General features: G+C 45.9%; 1 protein-coding gene and 1 non-coding gene across 30 annotated transcripts in view; one reads left to right on the top strand and one right to left on the bottom strand.

Moving 5' to 3' along the window:
* clasp1a (cytoplasmic linker associated protein 1a) overlaps positions 1-20,123 on the top strand; it is a 317,477-nt gene that overhangs the window by 99,854 nt on the left and 197,500 nt on the right. For all 29 annotated transcript variants that reach the window (XM_039755243.1, XM_039755255.1, XM_039755246.1 and 26 more), the window contains exon 3: positions 16,200-16,278. In XM_039755243.1, coding sequence (XP_039611177.1) covers positions 16,200-16,278 — 79 coding nt within the window. The remainder of the gene's footprint in view (positions 1-16,199; positions 16,279-20,123) is intronic.
* Positions 10,299-10,425, bottom strand: LOC120532006. The gene has a single exon (XR_005634194.1). It is a non-coding gene; the product is annotated as a U4atac minor spliceosomal RNA (small nuclear RNA).

The following is a 20,123-nucleotide window of genomic DNA, read 5'->3' on the forward strand; positions in this document are numbered from 1 at the left end:
ATAAAGCTGAATTACAACAATTCTGCAAAGATGAGTGGGCCAAAATTCCTCCAGAGCACTGAAAAGACTCACTGCAAGTTATCACAAACGCTTGATTGCAGTTATTGCTGCCCAACCAGTTATTAGGTTCAGGGGGCAATTACTTTTTCACACAGGGCCATGTAGGTTTGGATTTTTTTTTCTCCCTAAATAATAAAAACCATCATTTAAAAACTGCATTTTGTGTTTACTTGTGTTATATTTGACTAATGGTTAAATGTGTTTGATGATCAGAAACATTTTGTGTGACAAACATGCAAAAGAATAAGAAATCAGGAAGGGGGCAAATAGTTTTTCACACCACTGTAATTGCCACCTCCAGGTCCTTCCAGGTGTCCCGGCTGGGTAAGGACCCCAGCCTTCTGTGACACAGGTTAGGGTGCCTGTTCACAACACACACACACACACAGAGACACACAGACATAATTCCAGACTCGGAGATCTAAAACATCGAGATTCATGAAAATCTCGACATTGAATTTTTTGGACGAATACAATACTTCGTATACGAGAAAGTAAAAAAGGGAAACCACACAGCTGGGTGAACTGCAGACATTATGGAGACACGTCCTGTACACAGCCTCCCAAACCTCCCATCCATCCCCGCTGTTACAGAGTAACTCCAAAGGGGGATCGAAACTCGATTGAGGACACCTTAGCTTTGTGCGTCATGACCGTAACAGAGAGAAACCCCAACTCTCTACACGGAAAAAATCTGTCAAACTTTCTGCAGTGTGGCGCAAACAAAAGAGCAGTTTGAGAAGCCCAGCTGGAGGGGGACAGTTCAAACATTACGAAACCAGGGGGGCAGTGGGAGTTTTTCCGTTATTTGCTTCAGCATCGTTTTGCTACCAGAACTGAGTTGTGACAGCAGCTCTCTGTGCCAAAGTCCAAATTTGAGTGTTGATCCGACACCAGCATAGTGGGCCGCCAGCCTAACCCTGCACATCGTCGGGGATGTGAGACGAAATCGGAAATCCGTGACAAGTTGATACAAATAAACACTCGGGGGTTAGAAACTCAACAAACTGAACTGCTCAAGTGTCATTTGTAATGGGCGCAAACATTTTAAATGGAGTAGAGAAAGGCGAAGTGGAAACTCGACTTGGACCTGTCATGGCGCGTATGAGGTAGATGGGCAGAGTCCACGATGCCAGACTGAGTATTAGGTTAACTTAGCCCGTTGTGAAAAAAATAAAAAGGCCTCTCCGCCCTGAAGTGTTGTCTTCCATATATTATTTGCGGATTCAATCAGATGAGAGGAACGTCTCCAGTCAGTCCTGCGTGCAGAATTCTTCATCTAGGACGTAACTGGATTCTGAGTGTGCCGTTTTATCGAGAGGACATTTATTGCCCTGTTTGGATTATCGTAATAATAAATGGTTTGTAGAACTGACTCGAGAAATCTAAAAGCTTCTAAATCACACAGAGAAGGCATTTGCAGGAAGAGACACAGCAGCTCCACAGCCAGCGTGGCCGGAAAGAGCGTCGGCGGTGGCGATTGTGAGGGCGAGGAGGGCCCTCGCTGTCTGGAGGCTGATGGGAGTCGCATTAATGAGAGCCGCCGAATCCCCCGATGCGCTCCACTCTGCAGACAGACAGTGCGGGTCAGGAGGATGGACGCGGCGGCCCTGAAGCCGTTTGGCTGCGTATCAAATCTGCCGATTAGGGAACCTCGGGAGTGGAGGGGGACAGAGCTCCGGGGTCACGAACCTCCTGCCTTGCAATTGTTCTTTGGATAAAAAAATTGCCTCAAACGTCTGCAGATCGCAAATAACGCGTGGCTTCTGGCTGAAATGTGGCCTGCCCTCATCTGAAGAGTGACACCGACTGGTCGGAATTGTGGTGCCACCTCATAGAAATTTAACCAAACTTATCAAGCGTCCCTCGTAAAACAAGATGTTCATGCAGAACGTTCCTTTCTTTGCTTCGTTTTATTTTTTAAATCATGACCATTGTATTTATAAATGTTTTGTAAAGCTTGTGCTGGGGCACTCGCTGTGGAAGGCTGTGTTTGAATTAAAAGCTGATTGAATTATCGTCACTTTAACGGCCATTTTCCCGGGTTTACAAAGTGTAAAAAAAGGGAAGGATGACAACATGTAAAAGTGTTAGACTGCAAGGCCCAGGGAAGTCATTAGGGGGGTCCATTTGAGGGTCTTGGAGTGAGGCTGCAGTCTGCTCTGTGGGCGGAAGTGACGTCCGTCTCGCGTCCCTCCACCTTACGGCAGGAAACAGGAAGTGAGTGAACAAACGTTCCACCGCTCCACTAAGACCCAGGTGTGCCCTTTAAGATGGTGGCCTTAGGAGGCTGCATGTGTGTGTGACATCGGGTTAGCCCGTCAATACCTAACGATTTTTGCCCCCCGTCTCTACAGTCGTTTAAGGTAAAACTCATCCTTCATATTGTCCGACACCACCACACTCTGGATCACTCTGTGTATTGACTGGAATGGGTTGAGGTGGGGCGGCACGGTGGCGCAGTGGGTAGCGCTGTTGTCTCGCAGTAAGGAGACGAAGGTTCGCTTCCCGGGTCCTCCCTGTGTGGAGTTTGCATGTTCTCCCCGTGCCGGCGTGGGTTTCCTCCCACAGTCCATAGAAATGCAGGTGAGGTACATTGGCGATTCTGAATTGTCCCTAGTGTGTGCTTGGTGTGTGTGTGTGCCCTGCGTTGGGCTGGCACCCTGCCTGGGGTTTGGTGTTGGCTGGGATTGGCTCCAGCAGACCCCCGTGATCTTGTAGTTAGGATATAGCGGGTTGGATAATGGATGGATGGGTTGAGGTGGTGGGCTCCTTTTTGGGGTACCACTGGTGTGCCCTGCCCAGGATTTGTTCCTGCCTTGTACCCTGTGTTAGCATTTTAATTTTGTCACCTCTAAGAAAGATGTCTAAATCACTAAAGTGGTTAACAAAGACCCCCTTGAACCCGCACAACACTGCAGAAGAAGAGGTTCATAAAATTCAAATCCTTTTTAAAAACTGTTGTGTTCCTTAAGTGGTCCGTAGCCGCCACCTAAATCATTTTATAAACTCATCTGCATCACAATCTGTGGCCACTTTATTAGGTCCAGCCATCCAGTCGTCTGCCCAACACCTTTGGGGGGCTTCAGTTCAACAAGGTGCAGGTGAGAGCGCAGGGCTGCAGTGCCCGCCACTGAAGATAGCAAGGAAAGAAGATGAGCCGAAGCATTGCAACAATTATTGAGGCCAACAATTAAAGATGTAGCCATCCACAATGCCCCCCCATAATGCTCCACAGTTTAAAATGACAAATCACACAATTCAGACGCTGTGATTAAAGTGCAGACTGCAGACGTTCATTTAGGGGGATTTGCACACATTTTGGTCACACAACACTTTTTCTACACAGCCCCTCATTTCAGGGCACCATAATGTCTGGGATGATTGGTGTCACAGGTGTTTGTGATTCCTCAGGTGGGTTTCATGGCTTGAATCCTTTGGAGTCTGTAGTCGCCATTGTTCAACATGACAACTACTAGAGCTGTGTCAATAAAAGACAAAGAAGCCATCAAGAGGCTAAAAAACGAGATTCAAACTATTAGAGTCATCGAGAAAACATTAGGACGACGTAAGTCAACTGTCTGGGATATCAGAAATCACAAAGGGACTGCTAGGCCAAGGAAGACCACCACTGCTAATAACAGAAGAATCCTCACCCTGGTCAAGACAGACCAGTAACAGACTTCGGAGGGCCGATGTGTGTGTGTGTGTGTGTGTGTGTGTGTATGTGTGTGTCAGAGACAACTATCAACTGAAGACTCCATGAGCAGAAAACCAGAGGTCACACTGCGGGATGAACACCACAAAAACAGGAGGGCCAGGTGACAGTTTGTGACAAAGGACTTCAACGAGCCTACGGAACTCTAGGAAAAGGTCTTGTGGGCCGACGAGACGAAGAGGGACCTGCGTCAGAGTGATGATGGTGAGAGCAAAGTGTGGAGACCATAAAGATCTGCAAAGCAGACCACCTCCTCTGTTAAACATGGCGGTGCTGTTATGACTTGGGCATGTATGGATGGCACAGGTCCTGGCACACTTTGGCGATGGAAGTGCTGACATCAGTGGCCCGATGAATTGTGAGGTGTGTAGAAACATCAAGTCCAGGGGGGGCTTGGGTGACGGCGCTTCATCCTACAACAATAACAACAACATTTATTTCTATGGCACATTTTCATACAAACAGTAGCTCAAAGTGCTTTACATAATAAAGAACAGAAAAATAAAAGACACAATAAGAAAATAAAATAAGTCAACATTAATTAACATAGAATAAGAGTAAGGTCCAGTGGCCAGTGGGGACAGAAAAAACAAAAAAAAAACTCCAGACAAATCTGTAGGGATTCCAGACCATGAGACCCCCTGACCAGTCCCCTCTGGCCATTCCACCTCACATGAGTGAAACAGTCCTCTTTGGATTTAGAGTTTTCATGGAAGGACTTGATGAAGATGGTCACATAGACTTCTGCCTTTTAATCCATCCATCATTGTTGAAGCCTCATGATGCTTTGAGTAGGTGGAGGTGGCGCAGGAAAAAGACACAGAAGAGAGAGTTGGGGTCAGTACGGATTTTAGAGCCACCATGAATAGTTATTGTGATGAATTGAACGTAGAGATTATGAGGATTAAGTTAAAGTGATAATCTACAACAAGATAATGAGCCAAACACACCGCTGAGGCAGCACAACAAAGCTAAAAAATGGAAAATTCTGGAATGGCCAGATGAGTCACCTGATTTCAGTCCAACAGAGCAGGCCTTCCATATGCTGAAGAGAAAACTGAAGGGGACAAGCCCCCCGAAACAAGCAGGAGCTGAAGACGGCTTGGCAGAGAAGACCCTCAGCACCTGCTGTTGTCGACGAATCGCAGACTTGAAGCAGTCATTGCATGCTGGGATACGTGACAACTGCTTTAACAGACCTGCCATTGCTGTGTCTCAAACATTCTGGTGCCTCCCCTGAAATGGGGGGCCGTGTAGATAAAGTGTTGTGTGACTGAAATATGTGCCGATCCCCTTAAATAAAAGGCCGCAATGCTGCACTTTCATTGCGATGTCTGAATGGTTTGATTTGTGATTTTAAATTGTGGAACAGAAGAAAGGTAATCCAGGAGAATTGTGTCTCCATCCCAAACATTATGGGGGGGCTGTAGTTCAGTGGGCTTACTTTTCAAACAGTTCCATGTCTTTTGTGTGAATGTTCCAGGAAACAACTGAGGCAAACGGGAGACGTCCATCTCAGACAGAGAATATCCGGAGGTGGTGTGACGATGCGGGTTCGCTGCATGCTCCCATCTTCCGCTCGGGGAGCCCTGAACCCGTCACCGTCGGTAATGTTGGCGATGAGCACGGCAGTGAGGCCCAACAAATAGAGCAAGGGGATGGTGCAAAAAGGTGCCAAGTGCTTTTATTAAAAACAACAGCAATGTCCAAATAAAGAACTGCAGTGCATTCCAAATCATGAAATAAATAATCCATAAAAACTGAAGTGAAATGTGGAGGTTAAAGTCCATTAGAAAAAAACTCTTTAAAACAATGCTGGAAGCAGACCCTTTAAAAACAGGCTGGCGGCTCTCCTGCTTCTGCCGTCTGGGCCCCCCCGCAACAGGAGAGTCGCCCTCTCAGCAGCTGACCTTGCTGTCCCCGCTCCACTGGTCCCTGACTTCGGTCGCACACCCTCCAGACCGAGACTTGGCTTCCCTGGCGACCAGGACGCCCACGGCAGGGAATTCATCGCCCAAGTCTCCCGACTCCCGGTGCCTTCTCGGCCTTTCGCGGCCAGCCGTCCTACTACCGGTCACTCCCGCTCCTCAGTATGCTCAGCGGGAGCCGACCACTGCCGACTGCCCTAGGTGTCGGCCAGACACTCCTGCTAGGGCTCACTGTCCAGCTGCCTGCTCACTCGCAACGGCTCTCTCTCTCTCTCTCTACGCTGCTTCCTGCAACCTCCGTCTTTTTTCCTCTTTCTTCCTCCTTTAGCCGCCTCGCGCTTCTATTTATGGAGAGGACGTGGCAGCTGTGGCAATCAGCAGCTCCTGAGAACAATTACAGATGCGGAGCGTTTCTCACCTGTGCACTTAGGCGAGAAACGGCCACATCACCAACTCCTCAGGAACCGCTTCAGCCACACATCACCACACCTCCTCGCTAAGCCGCGAATGCGCCGATTATTTATTTTAAAAGTGGCCCTTTTAACGTGCGCTGTGGACCCGCTATACCACAGGTGGCCGATGTCACTCAAAAGACAAAACTGTGACTCCGGGATTTCAGACTTTTTGCAGCTGGTTACAAAGCCCAGTCACAAAGTAGAGTAGCCTCCACATTTCAGGACTAACTGTCCCTTCTTCAAGGCCCAACAGTGTGACAACAGCAAACTAGTTCAGTGTCACCGCCATAAACGTGGCCACTGGGAGATAACGGCTTAAATAGCCAGAGCATCTGGAAAAGCAGAATATAAATGATGAGGATGACGAGGATGATCCTCAAAACTAGGATAGAAGAGCAATACAATGAAAGTGCTTGCTACGTTCAAATAAAACTTGGCAATCCCAGTTGTGACATTTCTGGTGTCACCTCTTTCATCAGTCTGTGCCCCCGCTCCTCTTCTACCACAATGGTGGTCAGAGTTGCTGGTGAACTGGGGCAGCAAGACCTGCCACACTCTAAATGTCACAAAGACGAAAAAAATGACATTTGACTGTAAGAGTTTTACATATGTACGTTCATCCATTGTTCTTGTGGAGGACGAGGTAGAGGCACTGACTGAATCTAAATGATTAAAAATATGTACTGTGTGGCGGACGGCCGAGACCCATGCCTGGCCGGGACGCCACTTTGATACTAGATCCAGGGGAGCAGCCATGGGATCCACGCTACGTCCCCGGGAACACTTGGTGGCAGCCACCCGGGTTGCATTGGGGCCACTATCCTGGGACACTGGAGCTCATATCTGTTGGGCTCCGTGGCCACCGCCAGGGGGAGCTACAAGGCTTCCTGAGCCCGTGTGGACCGTAACGCAGCCCCACCCAGAAGTGCTTCAGGTGGCAATTAACCTAAATTAGGCTGCACTTCCGGGTGGGCTATAAAGGGAGTCTGCAGCCATAACTCAGGGCGCCAGAGTCAGGAGGAAGAGGAGGACAAAGCTGCCTGGGAGGAAGAGGAGTGATTTTTGCAGTGTTTTGGGGTTGTCTGCTGTGTGTCTTTTTGGGGACTGTGTTGTGTCTGTGGGTACAAGGAAGGCGTATCCCACAGACGAAGAACAGATAAATATTTTTGTAGATTTTCACCTGCGCCTTCGTTGTCAGTCTGTGTCGGGTCGGCGCCAACCAAGAGCTTCTGCCACAACTGAAATACAAATATTAAAAATACCAACACTGAATGCAATCCATGCTTATGTCTCCCCGACAGAGTGGACGTTTAAAAGTGGACAAGGACCTCCTGTTGTCCTTTATCACAGGGTGTCTTGTGATCTGGGCTGAATTTTAGGGTCTTATGGCCTTTTTCTATATTAGACATCATTTGGCATTGCCGTTGTTAGGGTCACATTCTGCGTTTCTAGGGGTGTGGTCTCTGGGGTTGTGACCTCGACTTCATTGGCACAACGAGATAAAAGGGCAGCTTTTGTGCCAAGCCCTTAGCCAGCCTACATATAAATCCTTTAAATCTCAAAAAGAATCTCCGTTTTTGCCCATGGTACCCGTGTCTTGCCTGCTTTTGACTTCTTTCCTGGTTTTTGACTTTGATTCTTGCCTCTCGTCTGCTCAGTCCATTTGTGTTTTGCTCTTTCAACTCATAAAATTAGCTCTCTGTCTCCTGCCGAGTCAGGACCGTCTGATCCTGTCTGCCACCAAATTCAGCTTCATTGCCTGCTTTGGTCCTGTAAACCAAAATGTACAAGGCTCCAGCAGATTACAAAAACATGCAGGTGAAGTGACATTGTTGGCAATTTGGTGAGTGTGTGTCACAGGGCAATGGTGACGGAACTGGAAGTCATCTCAAGTGATGACAGCCAGGCTTTAGACGCAGAACAGTAAATCGGGGTGGAGAGGGGCTCCAGAAATTCCTTTCTTTCCCAGTGCCATTCGCCTTTTTAATAAGGAATAGCAGAGATTGTAAAGAACTCCAGAATTGCTGAGTTATTAGGTGTTTTTTTTTAGGGTACGGCCACATGATCAAGCTGCTAGAAGCAGTGAACAGGTAATCTAGATTGTTTGTTTTTCAAATGATGTCAGTGTTTTACGATTTCTGTGTCTATTTCGTCTCTGTCTGATTTTTTTATTTCTTTTCTTTCTGTTATTGGCTGCAACTGAGAAGGTAACCATGTTTTCATGTACAGTAAAAATGACAAAAACCGTGAAGCTGGCTAGGCATGTGAGGGGGCCCTCTAGTGGCCGAAGCACCGCAGTGTTGAACACAAATTGGTAACGTGAAGGCTGTGACAGAAGAACTCGATAGACGAACTTCTACGGCAGGAGGGGAAAGCTCGAGTTGTAAATGTAAAATTATATGTGAAGGACAAGATGACAGCAGCGCTACAAATCTATCCATAACTGACAGTCACCGTAAAGAGTGACACCTGACAAAGGAAACGGGGGCCATTAGTGTAAGGAGCTGTGTCATGAGTGATGGAGTTTAGAAAACAAAAACAACAACGATTGTGCTGTACCTGTCCAGTTTAGAGAAGTACGGCGTGAGGGGTGTGGCCAGAGAGGCGCTATAACAAAACCATAAGGTTGCTTGGAAACACCTAAGCAGAGACTCGCTATTCGGATATCGTTTATCCTCGTAGTATTGAAAGGCCTTTGCCTGTTTAAGAGCTTTGGGGCACGTAAAGGCGCTTCATTAACTAGAACATCGTGCGACCCTAAGCAAGCCCTGAAACCTGTGTGTAAAAGTATGAATAAGCACGTGTGATGTGCAAGTTGCATTGTACGCCCCTCCAGGCTTATTCGGATACAAGGCAGTATCCAGGCGCTCGCCCACACCGACTCACAGTGGATCAGTCCCCTGTCGTACCAGGCACTCGCTGGAGGAGGATCATGGGCAGATACGACGATGATTCAGCCACTGCCGTTTGCTATTCTCTCCATGCCAGTGCCCCGCAAACACGTTTGTTCGTTCGTCTTTTTTCTTCCGAGAATCACCAACATGCCAGCAAAACTGCTCAAGTGCAAACAGCCCGCCTGCACGACACTCGTGCGCCTCCAGTCAGTAGGAGGGGCCGAAGATTAAATATTGCAGGGGCATGAATGGGGTGGAGTCTAGTCGTCAATCTAGCTCAAAAGGATTTTAATTGGCTGGTTGCCGTTAAATCTTCTCGCGAGACTGGAATTTACCGGGCTCAGAGGCGATTGCGATTGGATACATGTAACTTACAACGGTCTGGGCGGAGTTAAACACCACGCCCAGAGTTCAGTAAACAGACTGACCGGCTTTGAAGGCGGGTTGTTGTGGCGCCTGAGCGACCGTTCGGTGTGTTTGCACCGGCTTAGAGTCCGCAGGGTGCCCGGCTAAGCGAGAAGTAGGGGGTCTTAAAGTAATAAAAGTAAAATCGGCTTCATACAGAAATGTGTCACAAAAGGGTTTAGTAAGTTAATGTCGATAAATGTGTAGTTGGAGGATCTCCTAGGTTTTCGTTTGAGCATGGCAAAGGTGCTATATTCTTTATATTTTTATATAGTATTATTATTATTACTTGAAACATTTTGGAAAGTGAACAGAGGCAGCAGGCTACGTTCAAGTGCTTTTCACAGTGTGCTGATTCACCAGAGTGCTGCTCCTCGATCAAGCCATCTGTGTTATGGCGATCCGTCGTATGTAATGTCTCTGGAAGAGGAAAGTGCGCCATCGTTTGGTGTAAAGGTGAATCGCAGCCCACATTTTCTCCTCAACTTCGGAAATGTAATAATTCCACGGAAAAGTTAAAGTAAACTCATTTAACGTAATTAACACAAGGGCGCAGAAAACCACGCGGTTTAGAATGAAAATATAACGCCGGCTACAGTTTTTCGTTTCTCATGCTGTAAAATATAGAAATGGTTGCAGTCCCATTTTCACTATTTTACTATTTAATATTAATGTTGTCGAATAGTGAGGGACGCCAGCATTGGCAGAGAGACACACATTCACAGAACTATCGAGTATAAAAGTTATAAAATGTGGAAAAACAGACTCCCCAATTAAATAAGCCGCAGCAATAAATCATAATTCTTATATTTTTACCTTTCTCTTGTTATGGTTTGGAGTTTCCAAAAATTGCACCCGAGCCTGAACCGAAGTCCAGGTGATGCGTATGTGTCGTTCAGGTGTTAGCAGGGCTGTGCTCACTTAACGATCATTGAACAGCCGCCCAACCCCAAGACAAAGATGGTTGGAATTAAAAGAGCAGAGAAACGGGCTCGTGAAAGCCGCGGGCATGCGACGAGTGTGGTGTTTGAACGAGGCACAACAGAGTTAAGCTTTCCGTGCATATATACCGGCGTTAAACACAGTAGCTTGTGAATATCTTAGAAATCCTTATGATTATAGGTGCGTTGCGTTTAATTTCACATATTTAGAAGCGGTCTGTGCTGTACCCATGAGGCTCTGCGTGGCTGTTTTGAATATTCACCCCTGATTGGGTTAGCACCGTGCCTTACGTTTTCAAAGGGGCGGTTCCTTCACGGCCTTTCCGGGATGGGCGGATTTCTCTCGCGGTGACTGCCGCGTTCAGCCGCTGAGAAATAAAACAAAAGGCGTCAGTTTGAAGGATCTTTACAATGCTGGCTCCGTCTGTCGCTTTGTGTTTCAGTGTAACGGCTCATAATCGAAGATATCTGCGTAACTGTTACAATAACTCACAAGTATTGATGTACTTCATTTTTGCACAATTATGCATGCCGTTAATGAAAGTCGCTGAAGATAAACCTGGGCTTTCATGTGTGACAGATTTGGAACCTGTAGAAAGGCCTCATTGAAACTCCATCCATCCATTATCCAGCCCGCTTATATCCTAACTACAGGGTCACGGGGGTCTACTGGAGCCAATCCCAGCCAGTTTCCCAGGAAACAAACCCCAGGCAGTGCGCCAGCCACCCGCAGGGCACACACACATACACACCCACACACTACGGACAATTTAGAATCGCCAATGCACCTCACCTGCATGTCTTTGGACTGTGGGAGGAAACCCACGCAGACACGGAGAGAACATGCAAACTCCATGCAGGGAGGACCTGGGAAGCAAACTGCGAGGCAGCAGCGCTACCGTGCCGCCCTTTATTGAAACTCAAACGTTACTATTATTATTACTGTATGTCTTGTATGGTCTGACAGTGCCTAGTGTGAAAGGCGCTATATTATCACACAATCTGTTCTCATTTTCTGTTATCCCTTATTATTTGATGCTTTTATCCAAATCGACTTACAACGTCTGCGCTGGGCTGGCGCCCTGCCCGGGGTTTGTTTCCTGCCTTGCACCCTGTGTTAGCTGGGACTGGCTCCAGCAGACCCCCGTGACCCTGTAGTTGGGATGTAGCGGGTTGGATAAAGGATGGATGGATGGACTTACAACATTTGAGAGATGCAATTAGTTGCGTTTCTTTTGTTTTATTTGAACAAGAGCACAGCGGCAGGTGAAGTGACTTGCTCAGGGTCACACAGCGGCAGGCACATGATACGAAGCCACAGCCTCAGGGTCTGAAGTCAAAAGCCCAAATCCTTAACCACTGTGCCCTCTTCTAGTTTTCTTGCCCTTCTATGTCATTATTTCTCTTTTGCCTTTTTATACAGTGTATATGAAATAAAGATGATGATTTTGTTCAAACCAAATGCCTTTCAGTTCTTCAGTGCGGTCAGTTGGCAGAGCTGCTATACACTGAAGTGTTTATTTTTGCTCTCCCTTGTTGCTTTGTTTGACCCAATTGTGTTTTCTGATGGAGCTCATTGTGAAAGGTGATGGAGAAGTTAAGCTTTGAAACAGCGGCAGATTTAGGTATGGGCGGCAAGGGCAGCCGGCCAGGGTGGCATTGGGCGCCCACACCAAAGCATTTGTAATGGCAAATACAGCCTGAGCCTGTTAATCCATTAGGGGTGCCATTAATGAAATCTAATGGGCACACGCTCTGTAAAGGCTGTGTTATGTACACGGAGGGGGTGCCAATTGAGTAAGTAATGGGGCACAAGCTCCAGACACCAAGAGGGACCCCCTCAGTCGTCAAACTCTACTAATCCTGCTTGCACGCCATATATGAAAGATAAGGGGCACATGCCCTGTAAATTCTGTGGTATGTACACTGAGGGGGAGTCATTAAAGTCTAATACTGATTAGGGACACTACGGACACTGAGGGGAGCTGTCCCTTCTCCCCACCTAGGGCTCCAAATGGGCTTTGACCAGCATGCTAGTTTGTAATCTTCCTTGTGTTGCCGCTTTTGTTTGATTAATAATATGTCTTGTGATGGCACCGCCAACAGTGTCGATGTCGAACAATGTCAGCCCACGCAGTACGCGGGACAAGGAAGACCCTACAGGGTGTAAAAGGGGCCTCGCGGGACCCAGAGGACGAGATGTCTACTTGGGATGAGCTTCCGCGTCGTCATGTATTGATGTGTGACGTGGCCAAAGTGCCATTTAAAATAAAACTAAGACTCCCTCGTAATCTGCCTTCAGCTTCCTTATTGCTTGGGACGGTGAGAAAGACGCCATCTGTGCCTGTCTCCATGTTATATTTCACTTTTTATTTTAAATAAATTTGCAAAACTGCCTAAAATCCTGGTTTTGCTTTGTCATTCTGGGGCATTAAGTGTTGCTTGATGAAGGAATAACTGAATTTAAATGATTTTAGTACAAGGCTGCAATATAAGAAAATATGTAAATATTGAAGGGGTCAGAATACTCTGTGAATGCACTGTTTAATATATAAAACATGTATAAATAATATATAATCTATTAAAACATTTATATAAATACATATTTATGATGGTGAAACAAGTGAAATTGCAGAGTCCCAAAAATAGTTGAGGTGCCAACTGAGCCACCCTGTTTAATATCCTTTTCCCAACAAAAAAGCTGGCAGTTAAATAAGCAGGCACATGGGGGGCACTAGGAGGCAAAAAAAAGAAAAAGCCCACTTTGGATCATCTGACTTGGCGTTCGGGTCTGAGTGAGACGCCACCTTCCAGGGGTGGGCCCTTTTTCTATGTTTCTGATTGGAAGGGGCGGGAACTGAGGGAACGATGGGGGCGTGGTCAGTCAGCTCCCCGAGACACCTTCTCTGTGCTGCAGAGGGAAGAAACGAGACAGTTAGCGACAGCGCCCCCTCTCACCCCAGGGTGATACCACAAGGTGATCCTCAGACATACAGGCTTGACCTCATATGCCAACAGGTTCTTTCTTTTTTTTTTTTTTACAAGAAAAAGTCCAACACAAAACACAAATGCGCCCATGCCATCATGGCACTGTCATGTTTCAGCCAGGTTCCTCGCCTTGTTTTGTTTCATGTCTTTTGTGTTCATTTGTTTGTCATTTATTTATTCTTAATGATTCTCCTGTTTATTATCGACTTTGTGTCGTATGCCTTGGTTACGTTCCATGTTTTTTTGTAGGTGGTCCGCCAAGAGGTGGAGCCACCTGCCAATCGGTGCCCTCCGCCTTATAAATCTGGAGGGTCTCCCACAGTCCCTGACAATTTATTAAATGTGTTTTGGGAGTTGGGTGAGTTCTTGTGCTTCTCTGTACTTTGTACCTTTTTTTTCCTTTGGAGCTTAGACCGGGCGGCACGGTGGCGCAGTGGAAGCGCTGCTGCCTCGCAGTTAGGAGACCCATCTGGGTTCGCTTCCCGGGTCCTCCCTGTGTGGAGTTTGCATGTTCTCCCCGTGTCTGCGTGGGTTTCCTCCGGGCGCTCCGGTTTCCTCCCACAATCCAAAGACATGCAGGTTAGGTGGATTGGCAATTCTAAATTGGCCCTAGTGTGTGCTTGGTGTGTTTGTGTGTGTCCTGCGGTGGGTTGGCACCCTGCCCTGGATTGGTTCCTGCCTTGTGCCCTGTGTTGGCTGGGATTGGCTCCAGCAGACCCCCGTGACCCTGTATTCGGATTCAGCGGGTTAGAAAATGGATGGATGGATGGAGTTTAGACCTGTGGCCTCTGTTTTTTGACTTTGCCGTTGGGATTCCTGTATTGTTACTGTGCTTCTCTTGGATTGCTTTGTGTTTTCTGGCGTCTCCATTTCGCCAGCACAGTATCACAAAGCACCTTTTGTGAAAAATAAAACGTCTTTACTTTTATGAAGTTTCTGTGTTTGCCCGTTTTATCTGGCTGGGGCGTATCAGTATATCCTCCTCTAGTGGGCTTTGTTGGATGTGCTTTTAGAGCATTTTGGGACTGGTGTGCTTTGGGACTCCAGTGACATGCCTTTTAACATTACGTAGGCCAAGAGTAACAGCTGACAGCTCCATCTCTCTTCATTCTGCAGGGTCGAAATCAATCAATCAACATTTATTTATATAGCACATATTCATACAAAAAAAATGTAGCTCAAAGTGCTTTACAAAATGAATAGAGAAATAGAAGACACAATAAAAATAAACATAAGTCGACATTAATTAACATAGAATAAGAGTAAGGTCCGATGGCCAGGGTGGACAGAAAAAAAAAAAAACTCCAAAGGCTGGAGAAAAAAAAAAAATAAAATCTGTAGGGGTTCCAGACCAAGAGACCACCCAGTCCCCTCTGGACAATCTACCTAACATAAGTCAAACAGTCCTCTTTGTATTTATTATTTATTTATTTGTAAAAGATGGCCTGCTGGCTTCAGGCTTCTGCCTTTATGGGCTCTGGTCCTAGGAGGGTGGCACAGGCACCGCCCTTTAGGGGCGGGGCTATGCCTCATCTCCTGGTGATTGCTCAGATCTGTGGAGAATGCAGAGGACCCCAGTAGTGACCACACCCCCTCTTGGCCCAAGGCGGGGATTTCTGACCTAGCAGAGCCATCCAGATGATCTCGATGCTGACAATTTTATTAAAATGTAATATGCAGTTATATGGGAAATATGTAGGCTTTTTAAAAGTTTTTCAAAATTCAATTTCAATCTGCTTTTTTAGGTGTTTTAGTTATTTAATTGATTCTTTACTAATTAGCGAGTCTGACACTAAAATCGTTGCTGCTTTCATCGTCCCGGGTGTCTGCTGTGCTGGTTGTTAATTGTCACTATTAGGGGAGCAAACTACACAGGAAAAGGGGACAATAATAGGAAAACAACAGTTAAGCATTTATAACTTTAGAAAAAAAGAGAAATATTTTTAATATAAATGCAAAAACCATAATGTTTTGTTTTTCTGAATGCAGAATAAGAGAAAAGTAAAAAAGACCAGCTAATTAAATGAGATCAGTTGTTATCGATTATTATCACTGATTTTAAATCTGGCTGGAAAAAAAACTTGCAGCCACAGGGGGTCCCCAGGACTGAGTTTGGGAAACACTTCTGTAAGCTATCGACTGGCAGCCAGTGTTCAGAAGCCATTAAGAAGGCTCACAGAATGTCAGGTTATATAGCGCCTTGATGTGTGGAGTACAAGTCACAGGAGGTTCTGCTCACCTTTATAACACACTGGTGAGGCCTCATCTGGGGTCCTGTGTACAGTTTGGGTCTCCATAAAGACATAGCAGCACTAGAGAAGGTCCAGAGAAGAGCGACTAGGCTGACTACGGGGGGCTAAAGGTGATGAGTTACGAGTGAAGACTAAAAGAGCTGAGCCTTTAAAGGAGATGAAGAGGAGACCTGACTGACTGAAGTGTTTAAAATGATGAAGGGCATCAGTCCAATGGATCGAGACGGTGACTTTAAAATGAGTTCATCAAGAACACGGGGACACAGCTGGAAACTTGTGAAGGGGAAATGTCACAAAAACATCAGGAAGTTTTTCTTTACACAAAGAACGACAGACCCTTGGAATAAGTGACCAAGTAGTGTGGTAGATGGGATGACTTTCAAAACTCGACTTGACGTTTTTTTTAGAAGAAATAAGTGGAGAGGACTGGCGAGCTTTGAGGGGCCGAATCGTCTGTCCTCGTCCAGATTGTTCTGATGTACAGTATATACGTGTGTAACCAAACACACACACACACGTTTTATTATGAGACTCACTGTTTTCTGGTTTTCTTTGCAGGTGGCCTTGTTAGGTATGGACATTTTATCTGCCTTAATCTCTAGACTGCAGGATCGCTTTAGGACTCAGATTGGCACAGGTATGGAGTTTTTCTTTATTTAAAGTGGCCGTTCATATGACTGGTGGTGTGTTAATCATCATGTGTAGTGACATCATTTTATATCAATGTCATTTTTTTGTAATAATTTATTTTGCAAGTACAGTGTAACAAAGCTAACATTTATTGTAATTTTGATGTGAATGCCAATGGAAGAGAAACAAACGAGAAATTCTGTTTAAGTGGCGACACATTCAGCACACCAGCGTGAATTGTTTGCCATGGTTTTTGTTTTTTTTTTGCTTTAAATTTTATTTTTGTGCATTCTCTAAAGTGAAACCTTCTCGGTAAAAGGCGCCCTGTAAAATAAAGAGCTGATCTGCGTGGCTTCTCCGCGTCCCGTCTGCTGTCCCCATCAGAAGTCTCCATGTTGCTGCAGCCGGTGGTCCGCTGGCTGCCCCTCTTCAGTCCTGACCTGCTCAGCTGTGTCATGAGTTTCTCGTGGCCAGCGTCCCCTAATCTGAAGGTGTCCCCTTTACAGCACATCTTGGCGCCGTGTTGGCTTTCTAATCTCGCAGCTCTACTGACGTAACCAGCAGTCGGGCGTCTCCTCTTTTCTTTCAACCTTGGGTGGGCTGGCTGCTCTTCTTGCTGTCTCTGTTCCTTCTTTATTGCTTGTTGAGACTGTCATTTAAGATATGGAACAAGATAATCCACTGTGGCAAACCCTAACGGGAGCAGCCGAGAGGAGAAGAAGAAGAAGCTTGTTGAGACTGTCATTTATCAAAACAATCCCAGTTGTCTTTGTAAAGACTCCCATTTTCTGGATAAACTCCTAATTTAAGAGTAATAATAATAATAATAGTAATAATCACAGGCCACCAGATTACAGTGACAGGATCACACTGAACTTGGGGAGGAGACGTGATGTTTTTCTTCAATTTCAATGCTGACTTTTCATCACTAGTTTAAAACAGTAGCTTCATAATAAATCCAATTTTATTTGTCACCTCCAATTTATATACACAATACAACGCGCAGTGAAGTGCTCAGGCACTCAACTCCTATGACTGTGCCTTGAGACGAATATAACAATACATCTCTCTGTACGCCTGTCTGTCTGTCTGTCCATCCACTTTTCACGGATCTCGATAGGGTTTTTTTTTCTAGAATTTGCTTGAACATTCCGGTTGTATTTGCGACTTCTCTCATTGCGCTTTGTATCGTAGTTCACTTACAGTGTCGATTTATTTACGCGAATCCAAGAGACATGCAGCGGTCTCCTCCTCACTCACTCGCCAGCCTCGGGGTGTATCTTACCTCCGCTTAGTTAGCAAGCGAGTAAACTACTTCACGGATTTAGTTTGGGCTTTTTTCTAGAATTTGCTTGAACATTTCGGTTGATTTTGAGATTTCTCACATTGGGCTAAGCATCATAGTTCGCTTGCAGGAATGATATATATATATATTTTTTTTTATTTTGCATACCCCTTGGGGTCAGAGCGCAGGGTCAGCCATTGTGCAGGTTAAGGGTCTTGCTCAAGGGCTCAGCAGAGTAGGATCTCTTTTGGCAGTGACGGGGATTTGAACCAGCAACCTTCTGGATCCTTAGCCTCAGAGCCACCCGCTCCACCCCCTATATTTGCGATAATCTGAGACAAAGGCTGCAGGGACAAGGAGAGCGGGAAGTGTGGCAGTAAAAGTGGGGAGCCGGGCAGGGCCCTCCTCGCTGTCCCGTTTCACTAATACACGGGAGAAGCCACGGGGGACAGCTGGTCACTTTCTAAATTCAAAAATCATTGATAGGATTCTAAATATGTCTCTTATTATAAAAGGAAATCCTGGGACGAGACTTTCTTGGAGATAATTTCAGGTCCCACGAGATGAGACTTTTTACCAAGAGATTTGGACAAGTCCCGCCCTCCTCTCAAACATTTACAACCTTCGCCCGCGGTCCAATCACTTCTCACTCATGTGAATGCGCTTCTCAGACACAGTTCCTGCGCTCTCAGCTCCAAGCGGTGTCAGAACTAAAAGACAAAGAGTAGAAGACAAAGTAGAACGTCGTAAACAATTCAAAAACGTTGGCACGATAAACATGCAGAGCTGGTTAGAGATTACGTAAGTACGAAAATTCAAAAGTCTCCAAAAACTGATAGTAAAGATCGCATTAGCGCTAACAAAAGGAAGTTATTACTCGGTGAAAAAACGGAACAGCGGAAAGAGATCGAATATATGGACATACTGCGGTAGGCTGGCGCCCTTTCCGGGGTTCCTACCTTGCACCCCGTGTTAGCTGGGATTGGCTCCAGCAGACCCCTGTGACCCTGTGTTAGGATATAGCAGATTGGGACATGACTGACTGACTGACTAATCATATGGACAGAGGTGATATACAATACATCCATCCATCCATCCATTTTGTAACCCGCTGAATCCGAATACAGGGTCACGGGGGCCTGCTGGAGCCAATCCCAGCCAACACAGGGCACAAGGCAGGAACCAATCCTGGGCAGGGTGCCAACCCACCGCAGATATACAATACAATACAATATAATTTATTTTTTGTGTAGCCCAAAATCACACAAGAAGTGCCACAATGGGCTTTAACAGGCCCTGCCTCTTGACAGCCCCCCAGCCTTGACTCTCTAAGAAGACAAGAAAAAACTCCAATAAAAAACCCTTGTGGGGAAAAAAAATGGAAGAAACCTCGGGAAAGGCAGTTCAAAGAGAGACCCCTTACCAGGTAGGTTGGGTGTTAAAAAGAAGAGGGTCAATACAATACAATACAATACACAGAACAGAACAAATCCTCAATACAGTATAAAAATAAATATTTTAAAAGTATGGAGCAGAATTTAACAGTAGATGATATCCCATAATATGATTAGGATATTTTTAGAGTCCTGGAGACCTCATTCATCAAGCTGCCTCCCCTATTTGGCCTTTCCATACCTTAAATAGCGCCAATCCGATTCCTGTGATCCTCCATCAGGGATGACTTTACCTTAGGCAGGCAAAACTACTTGCCAGGTGGGCCGTGGCACCGAGTGGCACATTTGAGTACCGAGAAGAGAAACACAATAGGTGAGGGTTAGTAACAAATTAGAACATTCATCGTATTACTGATGTTTTAGTGCTAATAACAGTCTGTACTGTTAATCAGCAGCTCTAGTCAGGGTGTGCTAAACTGAAGTGGTGGGTCTTTAGCCGGGATTTAAAAGCTGAGACCGAAGGGGTGTCTTTTATAGTAGCAGGCAGACCAGTCCACAGTTTAGGGGGTCCTGTAACTAAAAGCTCGACCTCCCACTGTTATTTTATTAATCCTGTGAATCCTAAGCAGACCGGCAGCTTGAGATCTTAATGTGCGCTCAGGTTTGTAAGTCATGATAAGTTCACACAAGTAAGCCGGACCTCGGCCATTTAATGATTTATATGTTAAAAGCAGGATTTTGAAATCGGCTCTAAACTTAACTGGGCGCCAGTGTAAGGATTTAAGAACTGGAGTTATGTGTTTGTATTTTCTTGTTCTTGTAATAATTCTTGCAGCAGCATTTTGGATTAACTGGAGGCTGAATAGAGATCAGTTTGAACATCATATGACAGAAGTATGTAGGCATTGTTTGGCTTTAAACTTTAAGTCAGAGACTTGTAGCTCGTCTAATTCGTTTTGCCATCAGGGAAAAGTAGAGTTTTACGCGAGCGGCAGAGATGTGAAGTGGCTGGTGCGTAGAGCCCACCCAGGGGTTGGCGAGCGAAGCGAGCAGGGGGCAGAGCCCCCTAGTAATAAATAATCAAAGCTGATGCATATACTGGTGATAATAATTAATGCTAATAACTCAATAGATGACTTCAGTATCTTAATGTGAGAGAGTTAACGATAAGAC

The sequence above is a fragment of the Polypterus senegalus genome, chromosome 6 (assembly GCF_016835505.1).
Source record: "Polypterus senegalus isolate Bchr_013 chromosome 6, ASM1683550v1, whole genome shotgun sequence".
Taxonomy (NCBI): domain Eukaryota; kingdom Metazoa; phylum Chordata; class Cladistia; order Polypteriformes; family Polypteridae; genus Polypterus; species Polypterus senegalus.